A 21,315-nucleotide genomic window follows, 5' to 3' on the forward strand; every position below is an offset into this window, starting at 1 on the left:
TGTTAAGGTGCCCATTTAAAGAAGCTGATGAAAGGGACTCCAACAGTTCCTTACAGTTAGAGGGGGCCCCTTTTAACTAAATCCAGATACACCAGGTAAAGAAAAGGGTTAAGCCTACGCAAGGTCTGAAGAACTGGCTCTTAGTATTATCTCAGTACTTCTCACAAAAGTAATTTATCTGTTTGGAAACAACACCTAAACCCAAGCTGGGAGAAGGTCTTTCCTCCTACACATTTCCTCCTGCACTTTTGCAGCTGATGTGTCCATCTAAGAATTTGCTCTCCATTCATTCACTTTTTCTCTCTAGGCAGGAATTTTTAATGGCTGAAATAATCTTTTTCGCTTAGACTCTGGTGTACAAAAGGTCGATATTTTTTGGTGACCAGCTCATCATTTTTTTCTGTAAGGAGCTTCAATATTCTTTCCAGAGATAAGGTGTATATCTTTCTTTGCTTTTTGTAATACCTATTCCTCCTTTAAAGCCTCATTTAATTTCCTTATTGAGCCAGAATAATACCAAGCAGGTAATCTTATGCATATATAATATAAAATACTGATACAAAATAATACAACTTCTCCACTCCACAGCCACATATAAAAATACTTGTTCCAAAGCATTTGTGAGGTTTCTGGTGTTGCCTGTTCTGTTTCTCTCTCCCTTTTCTTTTTTTTTTTTTTTTCCAAAAACTTTTTTTTCTTCGTAAATTAACAGAGAATAGTTGCTAAGCAGCTACGTTTGAATAACAGATCAAACTTAATTTGGCAATGCTACTGTATCAGTGAAGGGTTACTTTGCAAGAAGTGGCAATACCAAACACTCCACTGCATCTAAAATCTGGTTTGAACAATCACAACTCTTGCTGGCACTTGCTCTTTTTTGCTCTTCAGTGTTTACACTGCTGACAAAGGCCCAGTTTTGCTACCACAGGGAACCAATCACTGCTACAAAAATCAAAGTAAGAGCTACTACTCTTCAGCAGCAGGTAGTGCTTTAGACCATTGATTTATGAGAAAAATATTCCTGGAGAGATCTAGGGTACGTCAATACAAACAACACAGTTTAGAGATACATACAGTTCTCCCTATTCCTTCTGACTCCCCTCCTGCAATAACTTGAACTTCACTCATAGGATTCATCTTTCTTTCTCCTGTTTGTCAATTAGGGTACCAAAATCAGGCAGAATTCAGAGAGCTTTACACATCCTGAACTTGTCCCTACTAGATAAACTTTAATTACAGAGAGAGCAGGACAGTGTCATTGTCACCTCATTGACACTGGTCATGAGGAATCTCGAAAATGACCCAGGTGGGACAGAATGATGACATAAGATGACAGGTGGATAAACTTAAGAAGGACAATTGTCATTCTGCTATGAGATTAACAGGAAGACATAGGGTACAGCTTATAAACTAACATGTGAATACATGGGAAATCACTAGCTCAGAGGCACAGTACCTTATATACACACTAAAAAATGCATAGGTTGAAAGAAAACACTTAAGATTTTACTTTTAAAATTCTCAGAGGAAGTGGAATGACTGACTGCCTTAGGGTGAGTACTGACATTTCCTTCACTCTTCAGTCTGCTGTTCTCTACAGTTTCTTGCAAAACATTCCTCTTTCAAAGAGGCTTTCAACATAATCATCTTGTCTAGTTTACTCCTAACATAAAATTTAAAACATACACTTTACTCCAGCTTTTCTCACTAACTACTGTTACTACTGAGGTTTCCCCTTCCTCATCAGGTCACTGAATCTGCATGTTGTTCTATCATCCAGCAATGCCTGTATTTATATCTATACAAAAGGAGTTGTATTTTTAAAAATAAAAGCAAATTTGATATAAAATAAATCAAGCCATATAAATCTTAGATTAGAATGAATTCTCTATGAGGTGTTGAACAACCATTCTGAGCTAATAACAGAAGCTACCATACTTTTGGGCTATGATGGGTTTATTTATTATTAATGTTCCCTAAGAACAGTCAATGTATTTGACCATTGCATGTCACATGGTGTGATACATGCCTCAAGGATTAGCATGCTAAATCGGATGCATAATGGTAGTTTAAAGGCAAAATTCTTTGCTGAAGGTTCCAATTCAGAGCAGAACAAAGTTAATATATATATATATTTATTTTTTTAAAAACTAATAATGAAAAAAATATAGTAATATGTGAATTTTATTAAAAGGATTTTGTCTGAGACTGAGCTGGAATGACTACCTAAGTGATGATACACAAAACCTAAACTTCAGGAATATTTTGGAGTGGGAAAGGTGAAGTAGTTCTTACAGAATTTATTAGCTGTCTCTGAAAGAACAAATGGATTGATAAACAATTTGATTGTTTCCATTAACTCTATGCTTGCTTGACATAACCTTTAACAACATTTAACAAAGCATTGTTTTAGAAAAGACATACGTCTTCTCTTTGAGGCAACAATGATACTAAGAAGCTATAATTGACACATAGGTAAAATTCTATGTTATAACCAAATGCAGATTAAAGCAAATATGTGCAGTGAAATACTTTATCACCCTCCTTTAGTGTCCCTCACCCCACAAGACTACTCACGAATATGCTGTTAAAAGATTCTCCTAATCTCTTAAAATTAAAAATATACCACATGGAATCTAGTTACATCCAACGTTACTATTTGGAGATGACTCAGAAAGACAGTTTATTTATCTAAACCATTATGCCATCTCCAAACTACACAAGAAAATTCAGTATGTCTGAGCAATGGAGATAACCAGTTCAATGTCAGTTGAAATAATGGGTGTTACATTTGAGAGTCTGACAATAGCCCATTTTCAGGTCTCTGCTTCACACCATTTTTGTGCATGAAAAAATGGTTGCTACCTCATCCTGCTGTTGAAACTGAGTCTGCAGTAAGACGATACTACACCATTTAGAAGGATTCAAGACAATCTTTTGCTTGTCCACTGATCTGTTGTACCTGAATTGAATACCAATGTCTTTGCAACTCCATTAACCCACCAAAAAGAAAATGAGGTGCACAGGACACTGAGGAACAAAATCAACATTCTGAGTTGACAGGAATCAGAATATCAGTTATCAAGATATCAGTTACCAGTTGGACCTACTCTTGCTTACAACAAGTTGGTTTTGCAGACCAGCATGGAGAATTCTATCCCTTTCTCTTTGTAGAAGATAATATTAAAATGATGTGATTTTTCTGGAGTCCTTGATATATTTCTAGCTGCCATTTTACTTTGGAGAAAAAAAAAAAAAAAAGAAAAGAAAAAAGAAAAAGAGTAAATGTATTGACTGCAAATCGATCAAAGTAATGAACACGGTTTACTGCTTGAATTTCTACTTCAGCCAAACTCACACCATAATAAATTTAAATCTTCTATATATACGGATAACTAAAAAAGAAGGATCTATGCAATGCCCATTGCAGTGGCTTCTACGTCCTGCCCCCATGCATTAGTCTTTAAACAACACAGTACTGGATACTAAGACAACAGGCAGAGTTGGCACAATAAAAACTCGTCAGCCCTTTACAATAAGTAACACTGTCAGACTAGAATAGTCTATATGACTGGTCACATCATCACATCATGAAGAAAAATTATAAGAATGTACACCCAAACATATATATTCTGAATTTCAATAGTTATGTCATTAAACTGCAGGTAAAAATTAAACAAAGGCGTTTTGTTTCATGATACATCAAAAGAACACACTGCCTTACAGCAGATGTTTCGGCAAGCAGAATGCAGGCCAAACCTAAGCTCTAATTGTGAGTTTCTCCCTCACAGTTTGAATTTTCCAAATTGAACATCTCACTGTCTAATTGAAGCACTCAGTCAGCATCTGTTCTGCTCAAGCAACTGCATGAAGTTTAAAATACTGTTTATAAGCAGTATTAATGTCTTTTACTTTCAAGACATCAAACACTTAGAAATGATTATTCCTTAATTGATACTAAAACAAAACTACATTGTATTAAAAAGTGGCCTCCTCTTGATGAAATGACAATTTGTAAATATCCAGTAGAGAACGATATCACAGCTTAATTAAAAATGCCACTTTCCATCTGTATGCCATACCTCTTTTGTTCTATTACTACATAAACAGATAATAAAATATTTTGTACAGGCTCTAACACTAAAACCCCCATATACATCTAAGCTAATGATCTGAACAGAGTCTAGTCACTGTTTCTAGATCTCTCGGAAAAGAAAAGTAGTTGTGTAGGTGACATGTAGCTTCCTCGTACAACACAACATATCACTTTTCCCTAACAGTCTTTCCTTGCAGGCTGGACAGAATCCTTCCTGCTTTGCTTCTTCACCAGCTCCCTTTCATAGGTTTTTATCTCCTCTCAACACAATAGTCTTAGTATCCCTGCTTTACTGTAGGCCTTTAGAATGCACACAGTAATGTAGCTTGAAACATGCTTGTGGATGCCATCTGCTGAACCTCCCCGGTGCCACACCAACTGGCAGCCTTTCCCAGGCTCTTGTACCCAGGCCCTTGCAGTTTTGCCCAGTGAAGTTCTGATTATCTCCTTGGGTAGGGAGTCCACACCTTTCCTGGCTAAACTAGTCTGGTGTTCGACAATATTCACTATGGAAAACAAATTCTTCCTAATATCTGTTTGGAATTCCCTGCATAAATTGGCTACCTCAGAAACAGAGTAAGACAGCATTGTAAGTATAGGATTTATAGTAATCTATAATATAGATGTCTAAGGTAATAATCCAGGTTTGTACTATAGTTAGAGGAGATAAGTGCCTCCTGTAGATGGTTAGTGCCATTCCAGGTAAGTGCCTCAGATGGAATAGTTGCTTTCTGTAACTACACATCTTTCTGCATTGACTCTGGAAGGTGCTAAACAGTTGGTTCATATTGTACCTTTTGCTTTTATAAATCAGTTTAGGTCAGACACCTCATCCATTTTAACTTAAATTTCTGCAAGAAAGTTCATAATATGACTTGGTTATATCCTCATACAGTGGGCATTTAGCAGCTTATTTTGATACATGGTTGAATTGTTCAGCACATGGAGGTGAGGGAAATAAAAGCCAGATTTTTCTTTTAAATATTGGAATGCCCTCAAATTGTGTATCTCAGATCATACTAATGTATTTAAATATCCTAATTTTCAACATTGATCTTTTAACTAGCATTATCATTATAGTGAATAAACCTATTTAATGACTGTGAGTTTCTACCTTCAAGTAAAGAAAATGCTGATAATTTGTTTCAATGTTAATTTTCCCCACTTTGCACCAAAACTCTTTCTCTACTTTTTCTAACCAAAAAGCCAGGGAAGTCTATTGCAATCTACTTTCTATGGGTCTTTCTGCCACTGCATTCAGAGATGTCTACTACCTTGCCTTTTAAATCATTACATAAATGACAATTTGAGGTCTAATACACAATTGGATTAGACCATTTGTCTTCACAGCTGAAATATACTCATTTGCATTCTTTGTTTAAATCACTTCCTTAAGATTGATTAGAAGGCAAAATCTGAATATATTTAAAATAATTCCTTTAATTAATCACCTAAGGAAGAGCCAGCAGAAAGTGATGGCAATGAAAATCATACATGAATAGTAACTAAGTTAAGAAAAGCTCAAGAGTTAGAGCCATATGCTTCACAGGGAGACACTGTAAAGTTAAAAACTACAGGAAAATGAGAGGTATTAGAATGAACAGGGGATTGTTTCAGTAAATCATTCCAGATAAGCCTTTTGTTTGTTTGTTTAGTTTGTTTTTGCTTATTTGCTTTGATCTAATATTTTCAAGTGTTTATCTGGAGATGGACCTATGAGGCAGTCCCCCAAACAGATTAGGTTTAAGCAATAACAGTAAGACTTACCTTTAATCACATATTTTACCTTTTTTTTTTTCTTCTGGCCTGGATGAAGCAATGGATAAAAGAAACAAATGCCCTTAGAGATTAAGGCATAATTTTGCCTGAAGCATAGTTATGATAGATATTCACATAAAACCAGAAATTACATGATGGCATCAAGCAGTCATCACTGATAAGTCCATCACTGCTAACTATTTTGTAAAGTTTTGGGGAAAAAGGCAAGGGTGTTTTTAACTCAAAAATAACTATTATTGAGGCATAAAATATTTTGATAGTGCAGATGTAATCCTTTAACACTTGTAGGACTCTCCAGGCACATTACATTTTCCAAGCTTTCTGTGAATGTTAGCCAGTTTTCAAAACTAGAGCATGGAAACACAGCCTAGAGGGCATGAATGCACTATCACTCCCTGTTACAGAAATGACTAGTAGAATAGAGCATTAAAGGGGAGAAATTGCTTTCCCAAAGTCAGAAGAAGCTTGACTAGGCCCTGAGAATTGTCATTAGCTAATGGGGAGGAACAATCTGCAGAACTAGTTGAGACTCATTTTGCTGAAATTACTGATTTCTGCCAACCTGCTTAGGTTGTGCATGCCAAAGGGTACATAAGGACATTGCACTTGGTCCAAACAAAGGACTCAATTGTAAACCAAACAAATGACCAATAGTAACAGACTTGATAAATAATGTTTGCAATTACAATTTAAGAGGTTACAGCCACAGTTTTAGCACACACGTGTTGCCACATAACTATTCAAATGCAAGGTAACATGGTGATATTTTAGCAGTATTTACTTAAAAAATCCTTTATGGAGATTTGAAATGATGCTTCATCAGATATGAAAGAAGGGCTTGTATAGATTTTGTTGTAACAAAATAGATGGATGTTAACACAAAAGTAAAGTTACTCAGAACTGACAACTCATATGTAAAATTAATGATAGACAGACAGATGAAATAAACTAAAGTTTAAGGATGTGTTTGAAAAGACTTATTTCAGCCAGAACCTTTGAGGTTCAAACTCATTAGACTAACTTGAACAGATTTTCTTTTGTTCTATGTGCTCCAGTATTACTGGCTTGAGGAAGAAATGCATCAAAAAGTCTACTACAGACACAGACAATATGAGGAGAAAAGAGAAAAAGAAAACAATGCATGGCTAGTTTATAAACTGGAGTTTTAGGCTGACTATAAAGCAGAATCCAAATTAAATTCCTAAGGTTCCAATGTGTCTCACAAGCTCCTGTTGCCATACAGAATTTTCTTAAGTTCAGAAACTACCTGAATGTTGTTACATGTAAGGTAAGTAACTTTTATCCAATAAAAATGCCAAGTCCTTTAAGAATAATCTCAATCAGCAAAAATGTGCTCCCTCAGCTCAATTTTTTAAAATTTGCAGTTTCTCTCTCATTCTGCATTATGAACAGTCAGGAAAAACTAACTGAAATCAATTTTTGATACTATTATATAATAAAAGCCTACAAAGATAATCATTTCCTAGCATAGCTCAGAAATCTGGTATAATGCATACATGTACTTCTTGCCAGCAGTAGCTATCTAAAAAATCTTCTGGTTATATAATCATCTTAAATCACTGAGTAGGTTGAAGATGTAAATGTTTTTAATGATAGTTAAAGACCAAAGCAGATGATTGTTAATCCTCCTCATATTTAAGAGAAGTTGCACACTAAACAACATTTATTGTGGTATTAACTAGTTTTTTTTTTTTTGTGTTACTGATTAATCTTGTATCTTACTGAAAAGCCTAACAAATTTTTGAGATGTTTAATTACAGAACTTGAGGTTGTTCTTCACAACCTTTTCATGCCACTTTCTAGTCCACTGAAATGCTATTTTAAGAAATGTAGATAAAATTTAACTGTACGCTACTCTGGGTCCAAATAGGATGAGGCAAATATGCTAATCAAATCACAGAACTGAATAAGCAAGGACAGGAATCCTAACATATTTCATACATAGTGTGCTTTTTTATTTTTGAGTTCAGAGTTGGTTAGGTTCTGTCAATTTCTCATTAAACTAGAAAAAAAGAAAGTCTCACTTTTTTCAAAATTAACACTTATTTCTCTTACTTTTTTTTTTTACATTCAAAGTTGATCCTATCGTTGTATTAGTACAAGTACCATTAACCACATAAATTTGTTTGTTTGTACTTTCACCTGAGCTGCTCAAGGGACACTAAACTTAGCAACTCACAGAGAGAATTATTTACCCTCAGGGTCAGCATCAATTTATATGCCAGATCTGTTGCCATATTACAGCAGTTTCTAAAAAAGAAATTGGAGGACTCCTGAAAAAGTTGCAGTAGTTTGTGAAGAAAGCTAAAGGGAATAATTCTAAATGAAATACAGCTTTTTCCCAATCAACTGAATGTTGGAGTCCTAGCAAATAACATAAAAGCTAGTCTTCAGATCCCTACTTTCTGTGCAATTTGGTGTCATTTGAAACAGACACTACTTCATATTCCAGAAAGAGCCTGTTTGAAGAGAGGAGACACTACAGAGGAGACATGCATACACTGTATTTGATGAAGTAGATTTGATCTATTGCTTTGCTTAAAAGAAATGAAAGGCACTTACCAAAAATGTGTGCTATTGTCTGTGCAGAAAAATTTAAGAACAATTCCCCTTCATCAGGTAATCCTTACTGAGGAACAGGTAGCGAACAACTGCGAATCTATGACTTTTTAAGTATCTGAGGACTTGTTCTTACAGAAGGATTTTATTTGATTTCAAAGGCACAGACATTTTAATTTTGTGCTGTGTTAGTTCATTTTGAGATATTTTCAGTAAGTACCAAGGTAATTTCTCTCTCTTCTTTCAAATTTAGAGAGAAAATCAAAATTAGGTTTCAAAAAGGTATAGCTTCAGTAAATTAACAATAAATACAATAGATTTTGAGAGAACAAACCTGTTTCAGATGGTATCAGGAGATACTAATTTCCTGCATAAAGTAGGTAACTAAAAAGGAAAGGAACCATTCCTGCCAGGAACAAAGATGTAAGCACTGTAAGTCAAAACTGGATACTTTAACTTGCTGTGCAATGTTTCCAATATTAGTGAGTGAATGAGTGTGTGTGTGGCAAGTGCATCTTCCAAATACCTGTTCTGAGATAGTTTCTAAGTCTCTCTTCTTGGAAGCCTTCTGTTCTTCCTCCCACCTCTCTTCCATGCCCAATGCCATATATCCTTTATTTTCCAATCCTTTCACCGACAGTCATGTCTGCACTGCTGCTCCTCTCTCATGTTACTTCTTAACTCCAACAATAGCTTTTACTGCTTCCCAGAGCTGATAGTGCTGTTTGGGAGGGCACTGCTATAATTAACTCTGGCATCACCCCCATGATTAATCTTTGTCATCTGAGTCCTAGCAACACCAATAATGTAATGGGTTGGATCCATTGACAAATCGGTACATTTCAAAAAAAAAAAAAAAAAAAAAAAAGAGTAAAGTGATGGATATTTTTTCATCTACTTCCAGCTTCCATGAGCATAGCACATCAAAAATCATTCTTCTGATTAGATCAGACTTGATCAGACTTCTACTGATTATAACAAGTCATAGTTCACATATTCCTATCTCTTATTCAGGTTGCCCAAGGAAATTTTCCTATACCTCTCCCTGCCTGAGTACATTAGGCACCATCTGGAGAGGTGAAAGAGGAAACTCAAGTTACCTCATTAGTAATTACAATCAACAAACTTTCCTGCTGATTCAGTTTGGTCAGCATGTTACTTCATGGAGGGCTATCACATGCCAAGTCAACACATTTAGCTCAAGAACTTCCTAAAATACACTTCACTGGAGGTAGAGTCTGGAAAGTGTTGGTATATTTACTGTTGGTTATCTACTCTTCTGTTCTTTCTTAAATTGTCAGAGAGAAGATATAGCTTGTTACTTTGCTACAGTCTCATTTCATTATCCCCAGATATCAATATATCAACCCTACCCATTGAAATTAAAGGTTTGTGCATGCATGATTAACTTGAGATGATTAACTCAAGAACTAAAACACATCTGATAATCAGCCTATATTATTTTTATGATCGCAAACTGATATCTTAGTATGGTGGACATAGATCTCCAGAACTATGTTTTGATACAACATAGACATAATGGACTACAGATAGGCCCAGTGATAACTGTACAGGATTAGAGAAAATTAAGGCTACAAATTTATGCCTTTTCTGGCTTTTTGACAAATGTCTCAGGAATAACTGGGTCTGCATCTGAGCCTTTATATTTTTTTTTTCAAATATTTCCTTTTCAGAGTTATTTTATACAACTTTAGGAACTCCTGCCATGACTTCTATTTGTTACGATCACCGTTGTTGCCATTCAGACATCCTAGAAATTCCATAAAAGTTTCCATAGCAAATTACTGAAATAAACTGCTTCTTGGTCTGCTTTTCAGCAGGTATAACACCACCTTCAGTTGTAATTTATATATATATATATATATATATCTTTTTTTTTTTTTTTTTAAATCTGCAATTTTCATGCAGCTGTAGACAACTTTCTGTTGTGAGTCATTATGACAGTTTTTACAGTCCACTCTATTCTGATTGTCTTAGAATCTTAAGAATTATAAATTTAAAGAATTTATTTAAAAGTTCTGATTCTTTCTGATCATAAATTATATGTGTAATATGTCATTTAAAACTTTTTACTCACACAACATCTTTTACACTTTTTACATCACACAACATTTGACACTGGACAAAATACAATAGAAATTCATTCATTTGTATTCTTTTCAATAATAAGACTTTGATACTTACATATGTTATAGAAAACTACATATTTAAAAAAAAAAAACAAAAAAAAAAAAACATTTTCCTGAGATACAGGCTTTTGAACTATTATTTATGATATATTTTTTTTGATTACTAATTTAATGTGTGTTGATATTTAAGCAGTATAACTCTAAGTATTCAGAACAGCCAAAGGAAAGATGCCAGGAAAAACAGTAGTTGCATGAGAATTTGGAGTTCTATATTCCAATTCTACTGTACAAATCTAACATGAAACCTTTTGGGATTTTCTTCCCTTATTAAATAAATAAATATATATATGTTGGGGTAAAATAAATTAGTCAGGAAAAGAACATTACAGAAATATTCCATCAGAGATTTTGCATCATAAGATGACTCCAGATTGATGACTTCAGCATGTGTCATTTACTAGCCTAAACTACTGTGACTAAGAATAGTGAGAAAGAGCCTCAAACATTTTAATTATCATAAAAGATAAAAGTACGGGAGTTCTAGGACAAATTCTTGAATAACAGCAGAAATGTTATTGCATGTTATGAATATGCAATTAAGGAGATAATTGTGCTTAGGAATGTGTTTACTTAGTGTAAAATTACCTGTTGTGCAAGCTCATACTTTTTTCAACAGATAACTTTGAAAGTCCTAAGATGAACAAACTTCAGGTTGTGCAAACAAGAAAAAAGTGAAGATCGGTAAGTAGTTATTCAGCTAAGTTGATAGGTTAGCAACACAAACATGCCTAAGGCAGGAAAGATTCGTGTTTTAAATCTTTGTAAATGTCTGTCTCATCAACAGAAATAATAGTGATTTTAAAATGTTATCACTCTTTTCCCTCTTTAGACTGCAGTAATCAAATCATTTCTTTAAGTAATTCCTTTTCACTTTAATTGCAGCTTTTAAAAACAGGTTAATAATCATCCATATTTAAACTGTAGATTTTATGAGTTATACTTATTATGCAACCCATTAAAGTTTTATAGTCTTTGCAGAATAAAATAATCATTGATCTTTTTCATCTGAGTGCTATTAAGACAAAGGGTGTAAACATCAACTGATTAAAACATTATTTAAAATGCTTTATAAAATGCTTTATAAAATTTAGTTTTAAGTAATTCCACTCATCAAGACTTCACAAATCTGAAGAGCACTTCATTTAATTTCCTTTACGAGATTGTTTTGCATGAAAGCAAATGCCTGAGGGACCCTTAGTCCCCAGTAAAGGCTGTGCTATTGCCTTTGCTGTGGATACTATGACTTTCTGACAGCAACTTATCTGTCAGCCCACTGTGCAGTGCCCTCTAGCAAGATGAGATAACTCAGAAAGTCTATTCCTTCAGTATTATTTATCATCAATTAAACAAGCAAGTATGTGAGATATTTAGATCCTCTTGATTGTTTCAACAATTAAAAGAAACCACTTCCATACATCAAAAATAGAGAGAAAGAGAAAAACACAGAAAACATAGCTTTCTGTAAGACATTTCTAGGAAATTATAGTAAAGTAAAAGTAAAAAATAGTAAAAGATACAGTCCTTTGTCCAGAGATTATTTCTAGCCTACAACATTGCTAATGAAAACACCTTTAAGCTGATACTCCATAACCTACTGTACAGGTTACACTGTATGAACACAGTGCAGTCAGAAGCTTATACAAATGGTGCTTCTGCCTCAGACCTTCTGAGTCAATTACAGACTTTGGAATTGGTGGAGATGAGTTAAATGTCCTCCATTCTCTAATGGCAAAAAGGAGCAGCACAGACATCTGCTCTCCAGCTACAAGGTGCTTAGTAACTGGGAAGTAATACACTGCCAACAAACTCCTGAAGAAATCACAACCTATCAAACACATGGTGGAAGTGCACGTGCTGCACTCAGCTAGTGAACAGACCGCTGGAACAGCACCTTACCAACATCCCTAAAGTAAAGATGAAAACAAATACAATCTGCAGGTTACAGTCATTAAAATGACCACCAGCAGCGAGACATCAGGCCTTGAGTGAGGCCGCAGAGCTAAATACCATCTGAGACAATAGTTGGAAAAGGCCAAACACAGGTGATACTATTACATGCATACTGGAAATAAGTCATCTGGATAAATGAAAACAGATTTACCAAAGGTACACATTACTCTCCAAAAACTGGACAGCAACCAGGAAACAGCTATGGTTGGATGATTTGCATCCACATTACAGTTACAAAGATGAATTCCAGCATAGGCATATTATTGCTCAGCAACATGATATGACACAAAACTTACACTATTTTAAGGTAATCATAAAATTTGCTTGCCCAGGAGAATGTGCATCCTAGAAACCTGAATTTTGACTGAAAGCAATCAGAGAAGGTTGTAGTATACATGGCACAAATTTAATTTAAATGAAAATAAAACTTTTTAATTGATTTTTTATGGTATTTACTCATTTTCACCCATTAGCAAACTCCTCTACACTCACAACACTGCTGTCATCTTTGTCATAACAGGTGACAGCTGTTCATCATAAGCATAGGAAGCTGCTAATTCCCTAACTGGAGCATAATCCTAAAGCTGTTCAAATAAGATGTGAGGAAATGCAAGTAATTCCAATACTGGGGCCAGTAGTGCTACTAAAACATAAAGTAACGCTAAGAGGAAGATAAAAACAAAAAACAAAACAGAAACAAAAACAAAACAACAACAAAAAAAAAACACCAACAACAACAAACAAACAAACAAAAACAAAAACAAAAAACTTTGCTGATGCCTATGTTGAAACTTACAGGAGTCCCAGACAGTAGTTGCAAGCAGAGGCTACGCATTTTTGAGAAGGCTGCAAAAGGATTGAAGTTAGTTTTAGTTTAAGGTTAGATTTAGTAGGATGATCCTTACCCTTGCACCAAGTCCAAAGAAAATACAAGAAAACACACTGGAGACAATTTCTAGGGAGCTGAGATACTACTTCTCAGCCACACTGGAGTGTGATGGAAAACAACTGCCATGCAATCACAAGCAACCACAGGAACGTTACCAGAGCTGCAGGAACACTCATACAAAGCCAGAATATGAGTTCTGTTCCCTGTCCATGACACAGAGCATAGGCTGTATAGAAAAACAGACAGATCGGGTATTTCTGGAGATCCAGAACCACCTTAAACTAACTCATAACTGGAAGACAAAGAACTTAATTTTACCATGTTTCCCAAGCTGTGAACACTTCTTCTACATCACAGAATCAGAGCAATACCGTTATTTCAGACACAGCCCAGGGCATAGATTAAGGATTTAAATACAAGGCAAATAAATCTAGCCAATTCGAATAATTGAATATTTCATACTGATGTTGACTCATTCCTGATTTGCAAGCACCAAATAAAAACATCTGAATTGCCAAGATTTCTTGTGTTTGCTCACTCCCTGATCCCTCTTCTTGCCCTGCAGACTTCTTAATTAAATGGCCTGGCCAGTGATGAAAGTGTTATATGAATAAAGACTTCCTAAACCCAACCATTATTTTTTGCAATCATCCTAATACTTTTTTTTGCATTTATTTTTTTTGAAAAATACTAAGCTAAACAGCAATAGAGATATCAACTATAAAGAAGACTATACCTATCTTACAGCTCAATTACAGTGCTATGGAAAGGGAAACAACAAGCCAAAACCCCTGTTTGTAGACACCTGTAAATGAGCAGCCATGCAAAGAATATCCCCAGAAGCAATAATCCCCTCTGTTTGTCTGACAAACTACCAATTTGATGCAGTACAGTTCTCCACCTGATAAGGGTCCTTTTCACAAAAATAACATTAAAAATCACTAGCAGCACAGACTGTATTTTTACTGCCAAGTTCTTCCACATAGCCAATATTCCATTTTGACTCTCATGAAACTGAGGCTATTGCATTGTCCCCCAACTATGCCTTTATGGAAACAAAGAATTCTGACAGCAAACCATCACTATTTAATTTCAAAGGACTTTACATGCTGAAAAAAGCACCATTGCAAATGATGAGAATATGGGGGGGAGGAACTCTCATCAAGCTTTCCTGCTCAGTTATGTCAGAAATCATGAAATAAAGAAAAAAAAAGGGGGGGATGGGGCGAGGGGGAGGGGGAGGGGGCAAATTTCAGGCTGCTAATATTAAAAAATAATAATATATATATATATATATATATATATATATATATATATATATATATATATATATGTTTCAAAAATCTTCTCCGCTCCTCCATATCAAAAGCTACATCTTATTCATAATATCCAGAAAACTGGCATGTCAGCTTTGTAGCACATATCTCTCTTCAAGATAAAAAAAAAAAAATACCCAGGACAAGAGTATTAGGAAAATATTTCAAAACTGTTTTCTGGCAGCTTTTAGATAGGTTTTATCTAGTTTTTCTGGCATAACCCTTTCCAGAAATAACTATTAGTAGGCAGGTTTCCTATATTGTCTATTTCTATCCAGTGCCTGGCACAACAGGACAAGACTGCATTTCCCAACAACCAGGCAGCTCTGCTCCACATGAGCTAACTTGGTGGTTGCAGGCCAGGTAGAGTCTGGCAGCAAGAACAGAGCATGGAGAAAAATGGCTCCTATTGAAAGCCAGCCATAATTACTCCCTACTGATACATACAAATACAAGCATCACCTCTGTAAACAGAGAGCATAGCATTTATGTTGTCCTCAGAGCTGCTAGGATGTTTCACAGTTACCAAGCTGTGAAAGCTGCAGGAAGCAAGGAGAACTACCTTAGCACTCTGACACAAGCCACTGTTGAAGCACTGCCTTAGAGGCTCCAAACTATGGGCAACATCCACTGTTCCCTCCCAAATAGTAAAACTCTACCAGGGGAAGGTGATACATGAAGCCTTAAGTATTGTACATGAAAGTATGAAAGTACACGAGAACAAACAAACAAGAAAAATCAGGAGACTGGACAAGGATTACTACAGATAGATCATGAGAAAAAGACATCTGTAGAGTAACAAGGACTTTTCAATCCAAATTTAGTAGAGTTCTGACATTACTACCACTCTTCCAAGTTGCAAGTTGAAAGTCTAAAATGTAATCATGTTTCTGTCCAAAGGATTTTTTTTGGGGGGAAATCTTCCACTGACAACATGGGAAAATCAGGCCTTATTTTGGAGTTAGGATGGATCTTTTCAAGAAGTATCTCTATTTCTGCTTACAAGCATTTACACGGATCTTCTACATTGTGGACCTCTTCCACTACAGATCTTGCTCATACCACAGTCTATGAGGCATAAATAATATTTCAAGATTGAAAACACAGAACTATACAAAGTGTTTGCTAAATGATCTCAAACGTTTTTTAGAATGGACAGGTTATTTTTTTCTGACATTCTTCAAAACACATATTAGAAAGCTACATAAGTATTGTATGTTGTCAGATTCTTTCATTCATAAAATGTATCCATGTACATCCCGTACACTTAACTCATCATTTTCTAACAGATATACTTGCAATGAACTTGTGATTCTTCAGGGTCTGCACAACAGTGTACTGTTTTCAATTTTAACATCTGTGTTTTTACAATTCCTTTCTACATAGGACTTGAGGGTACCCATTTACTTCACAATTACGAGTACAGCACCTACAAATGTTCAGCTAACCAGATTGTTAATTGGTATGTTTGCTTTAAGCTTTCTTGTACAAATAGAAAATGTCCCTCATGAAAATGAATGGTATAAAGGTTCATAGGTTATCATCCCTGCATTTCTGTGGTTACTTGTTTTTTACTTTCCCCTTTCCACAGTGTCCAGAGACATTATTGAGAAAGGTTTGCACAGACCTTTTACCTCCTCTATTCTCTGCCTGGATGCAAGCTTTTGACTTCACAGAAATCAGTGCTGAATGTTTTCCTCAGAGGCAGTCATCAAAAAACTGAGATAGCTTTAGACCAAAAGTCATTAGTAACAAAGAAAATAAACTGAATTAGAGTGAAAAATGTTATAAAATACACCTCACTATTATTGTTATTATTATGGTGTACTTAAGATCAGCATTTATTTTTGTTAGATCTTGAGTATATGCCTAAGAGAATCTCCATTGGTATGAAAAATCAAGCAAGCAAATTACTTTGCTTTCACCTCCCCTAATACCTACATCCAGTTAGCCTGAATACTCAAATTCCTTTAAAGTTGTCTTTAGATATAATTAGAAGCTAGCATAACTGCTTAATAAGTAGAAGCATGTCTCTGTAGACATACAATACAATGTCAGCACTTCCGTCATCTGATTTCTAAGTGGAATTTAAGATATCAGCCGTGAATAGCTTATGACCTGTCCCTTAATGTGGGATTCATCTCACCAACCGTAGACGCAGCTGAGCCAGTCCCTCATTATAGTCATCAGAGATGAATGGGAAACTTTCAGGGTTCACTTCACCTCATCCCAACATAGATACATAGGATGTCTGCATTACAAGCTACTTTTGTGCATTTTTCTCCACTTGAACAAATGAAGAAATTGTCTGTTTTTCTGTTATCTTTTTAAAAGAAACTTAGACTGATTAGCCCAGATATTTATGCTTATTATAACCAAACTCACAAGCTAATTTAGGATTGCCATAACTAGAGACTGCTTCCTTTCTCTGCAATATGACACATCTTTACTTGAGTACCTCCTTGACCATTGCTCTTCTCGAGGGAAAGCTGTTGAAAAGTGTGTTTGGCCTGGAAATAGCCAAAACTCTGGAATTCCTTCTAGACTCTTGGGAAGTAGCCCAGACATGATGCCAAACAGATTAGTTTCTGTAGAATTATGGAAAGGTAAAGAGGAAATCTATTTCCTAAGACCCTATCTACAATTTTGATGTCTCAAATCAAGGCAAAATCTAATTTATCTGCAACATGAGAGAGAACATCCAGTTCAGGTTTTTGGAGTTTTAGGTCTTTTACTGACCACCTGCTTAACCTTGGTTCTGTACAAATGCTTCTCCACTTACACTGTGCAGGATTGTGAGGTCAATAAATATAAAACATTATCAACAACTCACAGGCATGCATATTTAGGCAGGTTGTTTTTTGGTGAAACGCTTTCCTGTCTCACACTCACATAATTAAATAACTTGTCAGACGTTCTGTTTAAAGTCTAATATGGCTTGTGGGTTACCTTCTCTTTACACTGACAATGCTCAGCAGCAGCTGATGCGTCCCCAAAGATTCGTCAGCATGGAAAGAATTTCTGGAAATATGCATAACTACTCAGCTAGCCTTCATGTTTGGAGGATGCCATTAACCAGCTCTGGCATATGAGCTAAACATAGCAGCGTTCAATAATGTACTGTTCAGAAGGAAAATGGGAACACTGAGGATGATGCTGCATGTCAGCACACATGATGAGAAGGCAAAGGTCACGTTGCAAGGAACAGTCTATAAGCAAATGACGGCAGCTCAGATGACAGCATTCTCACACTCAGGACTGACACACTCAGGAAAGGTAGATTTGGCAGATGGCCATGCATCAGAAGAAGCAGCCCTTTGCATGGGAATGCATTTCAGTGTGTTGTTAAAAAGAGCTGCTGGTCTTATCCTTGAAACCTAGGCTCAGATTACTGAAGAATTTGAGATAAGGAGTCTCTAAAGTTCAACTACAGTGCTTACACATAAAGATATACTTCTAAGATGATGTTCAGGAATAACAGGGTTTTGCTATGAGTCTGTTTTTACCTTTTTATTTCTAAATTAATATCAGCACATATTACTTCTGTCCACTCCCCCAAGATATGAATAGTACACAATCAGTCTTTTAACAATTAACAGTCTGTTAACAAAACTATCTGAAAATCCCAAAGTACGGAAAATCCTGAAAAAAAAAAATAGAAAATAAATTCTAATAAAATGTTTATAATAATTCAGCTGGCCTCCTGCATTAAATATAAGTAGTGATCACAAAACTGGTAAGAGTTTTAGAGTACACTAAACTTAAATCTAATTAATACATATCATAATGTGTTATTCAGGTTTTAACTTGGTTAACACCAGCCCTTTTTAAAACTTTACTGCATATGTATATACATTTTAAAATTTGACAGTTTCTTTGTAATGATTTTTTGACTTATGTTTTCTGAGTATTTTAAGACGTTCATGTTATAGCTGCTCTTATCTCTATTAATGCTTGCATTATACAATTGCTTGCATTTAAGACTGCATAAATATTTCTCATAATTAGTTCAATTGCTTTAAAGCAAAACACACATGAAAGGTAAATAAACATTTAATTACTGAAATTTGCTATCGATTACTACAAATCACTTCTAGAATTGGTATGCTCTTTAATTAAGATTTTATATTTTAATTAGTAATGTTATGACATAACAATTTCCACCTCTCTCTATGTCTCTCAGAGTAAGTAACCAAGCACACTCCTAACTTTTTCTTTTCCTATATGTAGCACTGGTAAATGAAGAAAAGAAAATCCTAGAGTTAAAAAGTGACATGATTCTATAAAGTTAAAATAAAATTAAAATCAATTTAAATTTTTTCTTTCTTTTACAGCATTAAATACCTCAGCAAGAAAGGGGCAAATTGAAACACTCACTATTTAGGTCAGTAAAGTAATGAAAATACCTAAGAAGTAGTAAGTAGATTTCTAAATCTTTAGATAGTATGAATAAATTAAGAAATTATTAAAGAGAAATCTAACCTTGCTTTTAATTTAAAGGGTGAGATATAATGTATCCTAATCTTTTTTTTTTTTAAAAAAAAAAAAAAAAAAAAAAAAAAAAGAAATGAAAAAGGATTGTTTGCCAGTGAATAGCTCATGTTTTTTCCATTCTTGCTTTAATTGCCCTATTTTTTATTTTATTTTATTTTATTTTTTACCATTTACAAAGATAAACTTTGCCCCTCTGATTTGCAAATTTTAGATATTTCTCAAGAAGGATGTTGGAGATGAGATGTAGAATCACTTGGTTTTCATGTTTGCAGCAAACGCTATGTTATGAAAACTGCATGTCTTAAGTTAGAGCAGGGAACTCACAAGGCCTGGAACTGGATATGTCCTGCAACTTTATTGCATGTCACTTGGGATCATATCCCTTTTTTCCTTCTACATTATTTCTGGCTAGCACTCATCCAGGCTTTAATTTATGGCCTACCAGTGTGTCTGAAAGAGCTATTTGGCCCTCAATATGGGAGAGAATATTCCAGGTTTAATTGAGTACATAAAATTCTACTTTGTGCCCTCTTGAGCCTTCTGTGGAAACTGTGGCTCACTGAAGTGGACAGTAACTGTTAGGAGTGTACTTACTGCATTGAAGTTGGGGAACAGATTGACTGCTGCTGCAGTATCCAGAGGAAACGGAAGAAATGGTTTAATATCCAGCGACGGCTGCAAAGGTGGAGCAGGAGGACGCACTAAGGCTGGAAGAGCAGGGCTCTGGCATGTACCACCTATGCGCAGAAAGAGATAGAAGGCATTCAGCAAGTAACATAAACATGGAGAAAAAAAGAAAAAGAAAAAAGCAACAATAAATATCAATATTGGGTTAAACATACAGATTTATTTAATCCACAAAATTACTACATTATTGTAAAAGAGTGCAACCGACTGACTGTTGGTTATAGGTCTTTACTAATAACTGCTTCAGATATCAATCTTTCATTATTTAGAATTAGCTAATAAACCATTTATCTCCCTGGATTAACTAAAACAATAGCTCAGTGCACACCTGACTTCCCTTCAGAACTTCAGCTAGTCTCATTCACTCACAATTTCAGTGCTTTACCCCAGCCCTACTACTCAACACTCTTCAAGAAAACTGCTTCCAAAGAAAAAGAACAACTAGCTGTTCTGCTCTGTGAACGTCATGTAATTTGCAGGTATTTAATTTCTTTAATTAACCAAACTTACATCTTCTGAGTCAGCCTACACTTAGCAAACAACACACCTAGCTGCCTTAACAGTTGATCAATACAAGTCTAAATTATAAACAATTTCAGTAGCCATCAAAATTTGTGTTTTGGAAAGATACTGACAAACATATTCGCTCGTGGAGTAGGTTCAGACTCTGTACAGCAGAAAGCTCCTCCCTGCTAATGTTACCAATCACCAGTTCTGTGGGAAGATTATGCAAATGAAGAAATGCCCTTGCATACCAATAAACCACTACCTGTTTGCTGTGGACTGTGTTTTACTTATTTGTTTGCCCCTTGTCACAGATCACTAAAAGCTGGAAGAATTCAAGCCTGTTCTCTGCTTCCAGTGTCTCCCATGTTTTGGTTGCACTCCAAAACATCAATTCCCTTTTAATTAAAGACTATTTGGATCCTAGGAAACTGTTAAAATATGCCAGTGTTCTTCTAATCTGAGAGGCAGGCAACAGACTGTAAAAACCTGCTGGTAAGAGTCCAAGAAACATTTTAAAAAATGTAAAGGGAGTTTTACCCCACTCATTCAATAGAGACACAGGCAGATCGACCAACAGAGGGAGAGATCAGAAATCTATTTTTTCTCATACATACAGATGCTTCATTAGATGAACTGCACACATTCTTTAAGAGCCCAAATATAAAATACTCAGAACGATATATGGAATCTCTCCATATTTGGTCAGCAAATCTGCTAAGAAGTGTTGCAATTTCATGCTTCTAATTGAGGGCTAACAGCACAGGATTTAATGAACCAGTTGTAGCAGATCATCCAGAGTTCTGCTTT

The 21,315-nt window shown here is 35.3% G+C and overlaps 1 protein-coding gene across 3 annotated transcripts in view; it reads right to left on the reverse strand.

Moving 5' to 3' along the window:
* Nucleotides 1-21,315, reverse strand: part of ZNF385D (zinc finger protein 385D) — a 430,542-nt gene that overhangs the window by 115,261 nt on the left and 293,966 nt on the right. For all 3 annotated transcript variants that reach the window (XM_082754569.1, XM_082754568.1, XM_082754570.1), the window contains one exon: nucleotides 19,909-20,051. In XM_082754569.1, the coding sequence (XP_082610695.1) occupies nucleotides 19,909-20,051 (143 nt within the window). The remainder of the gene's footprint in view (nucleotides 1-19,908; nucleotides 20,052-21,315) is intronic.

The sequence above is a fragment of the Aythya marila genome, assembly GCF_965140915.1.
Source record: "Aythya marila genome assembly, chromosome: 2".
Classification (NCBI taxonomy): Eukaryota; Metazoa; Chordata; class Aves; order Anseriformes; family Anatidae; genus Aythya; species Aythya marila.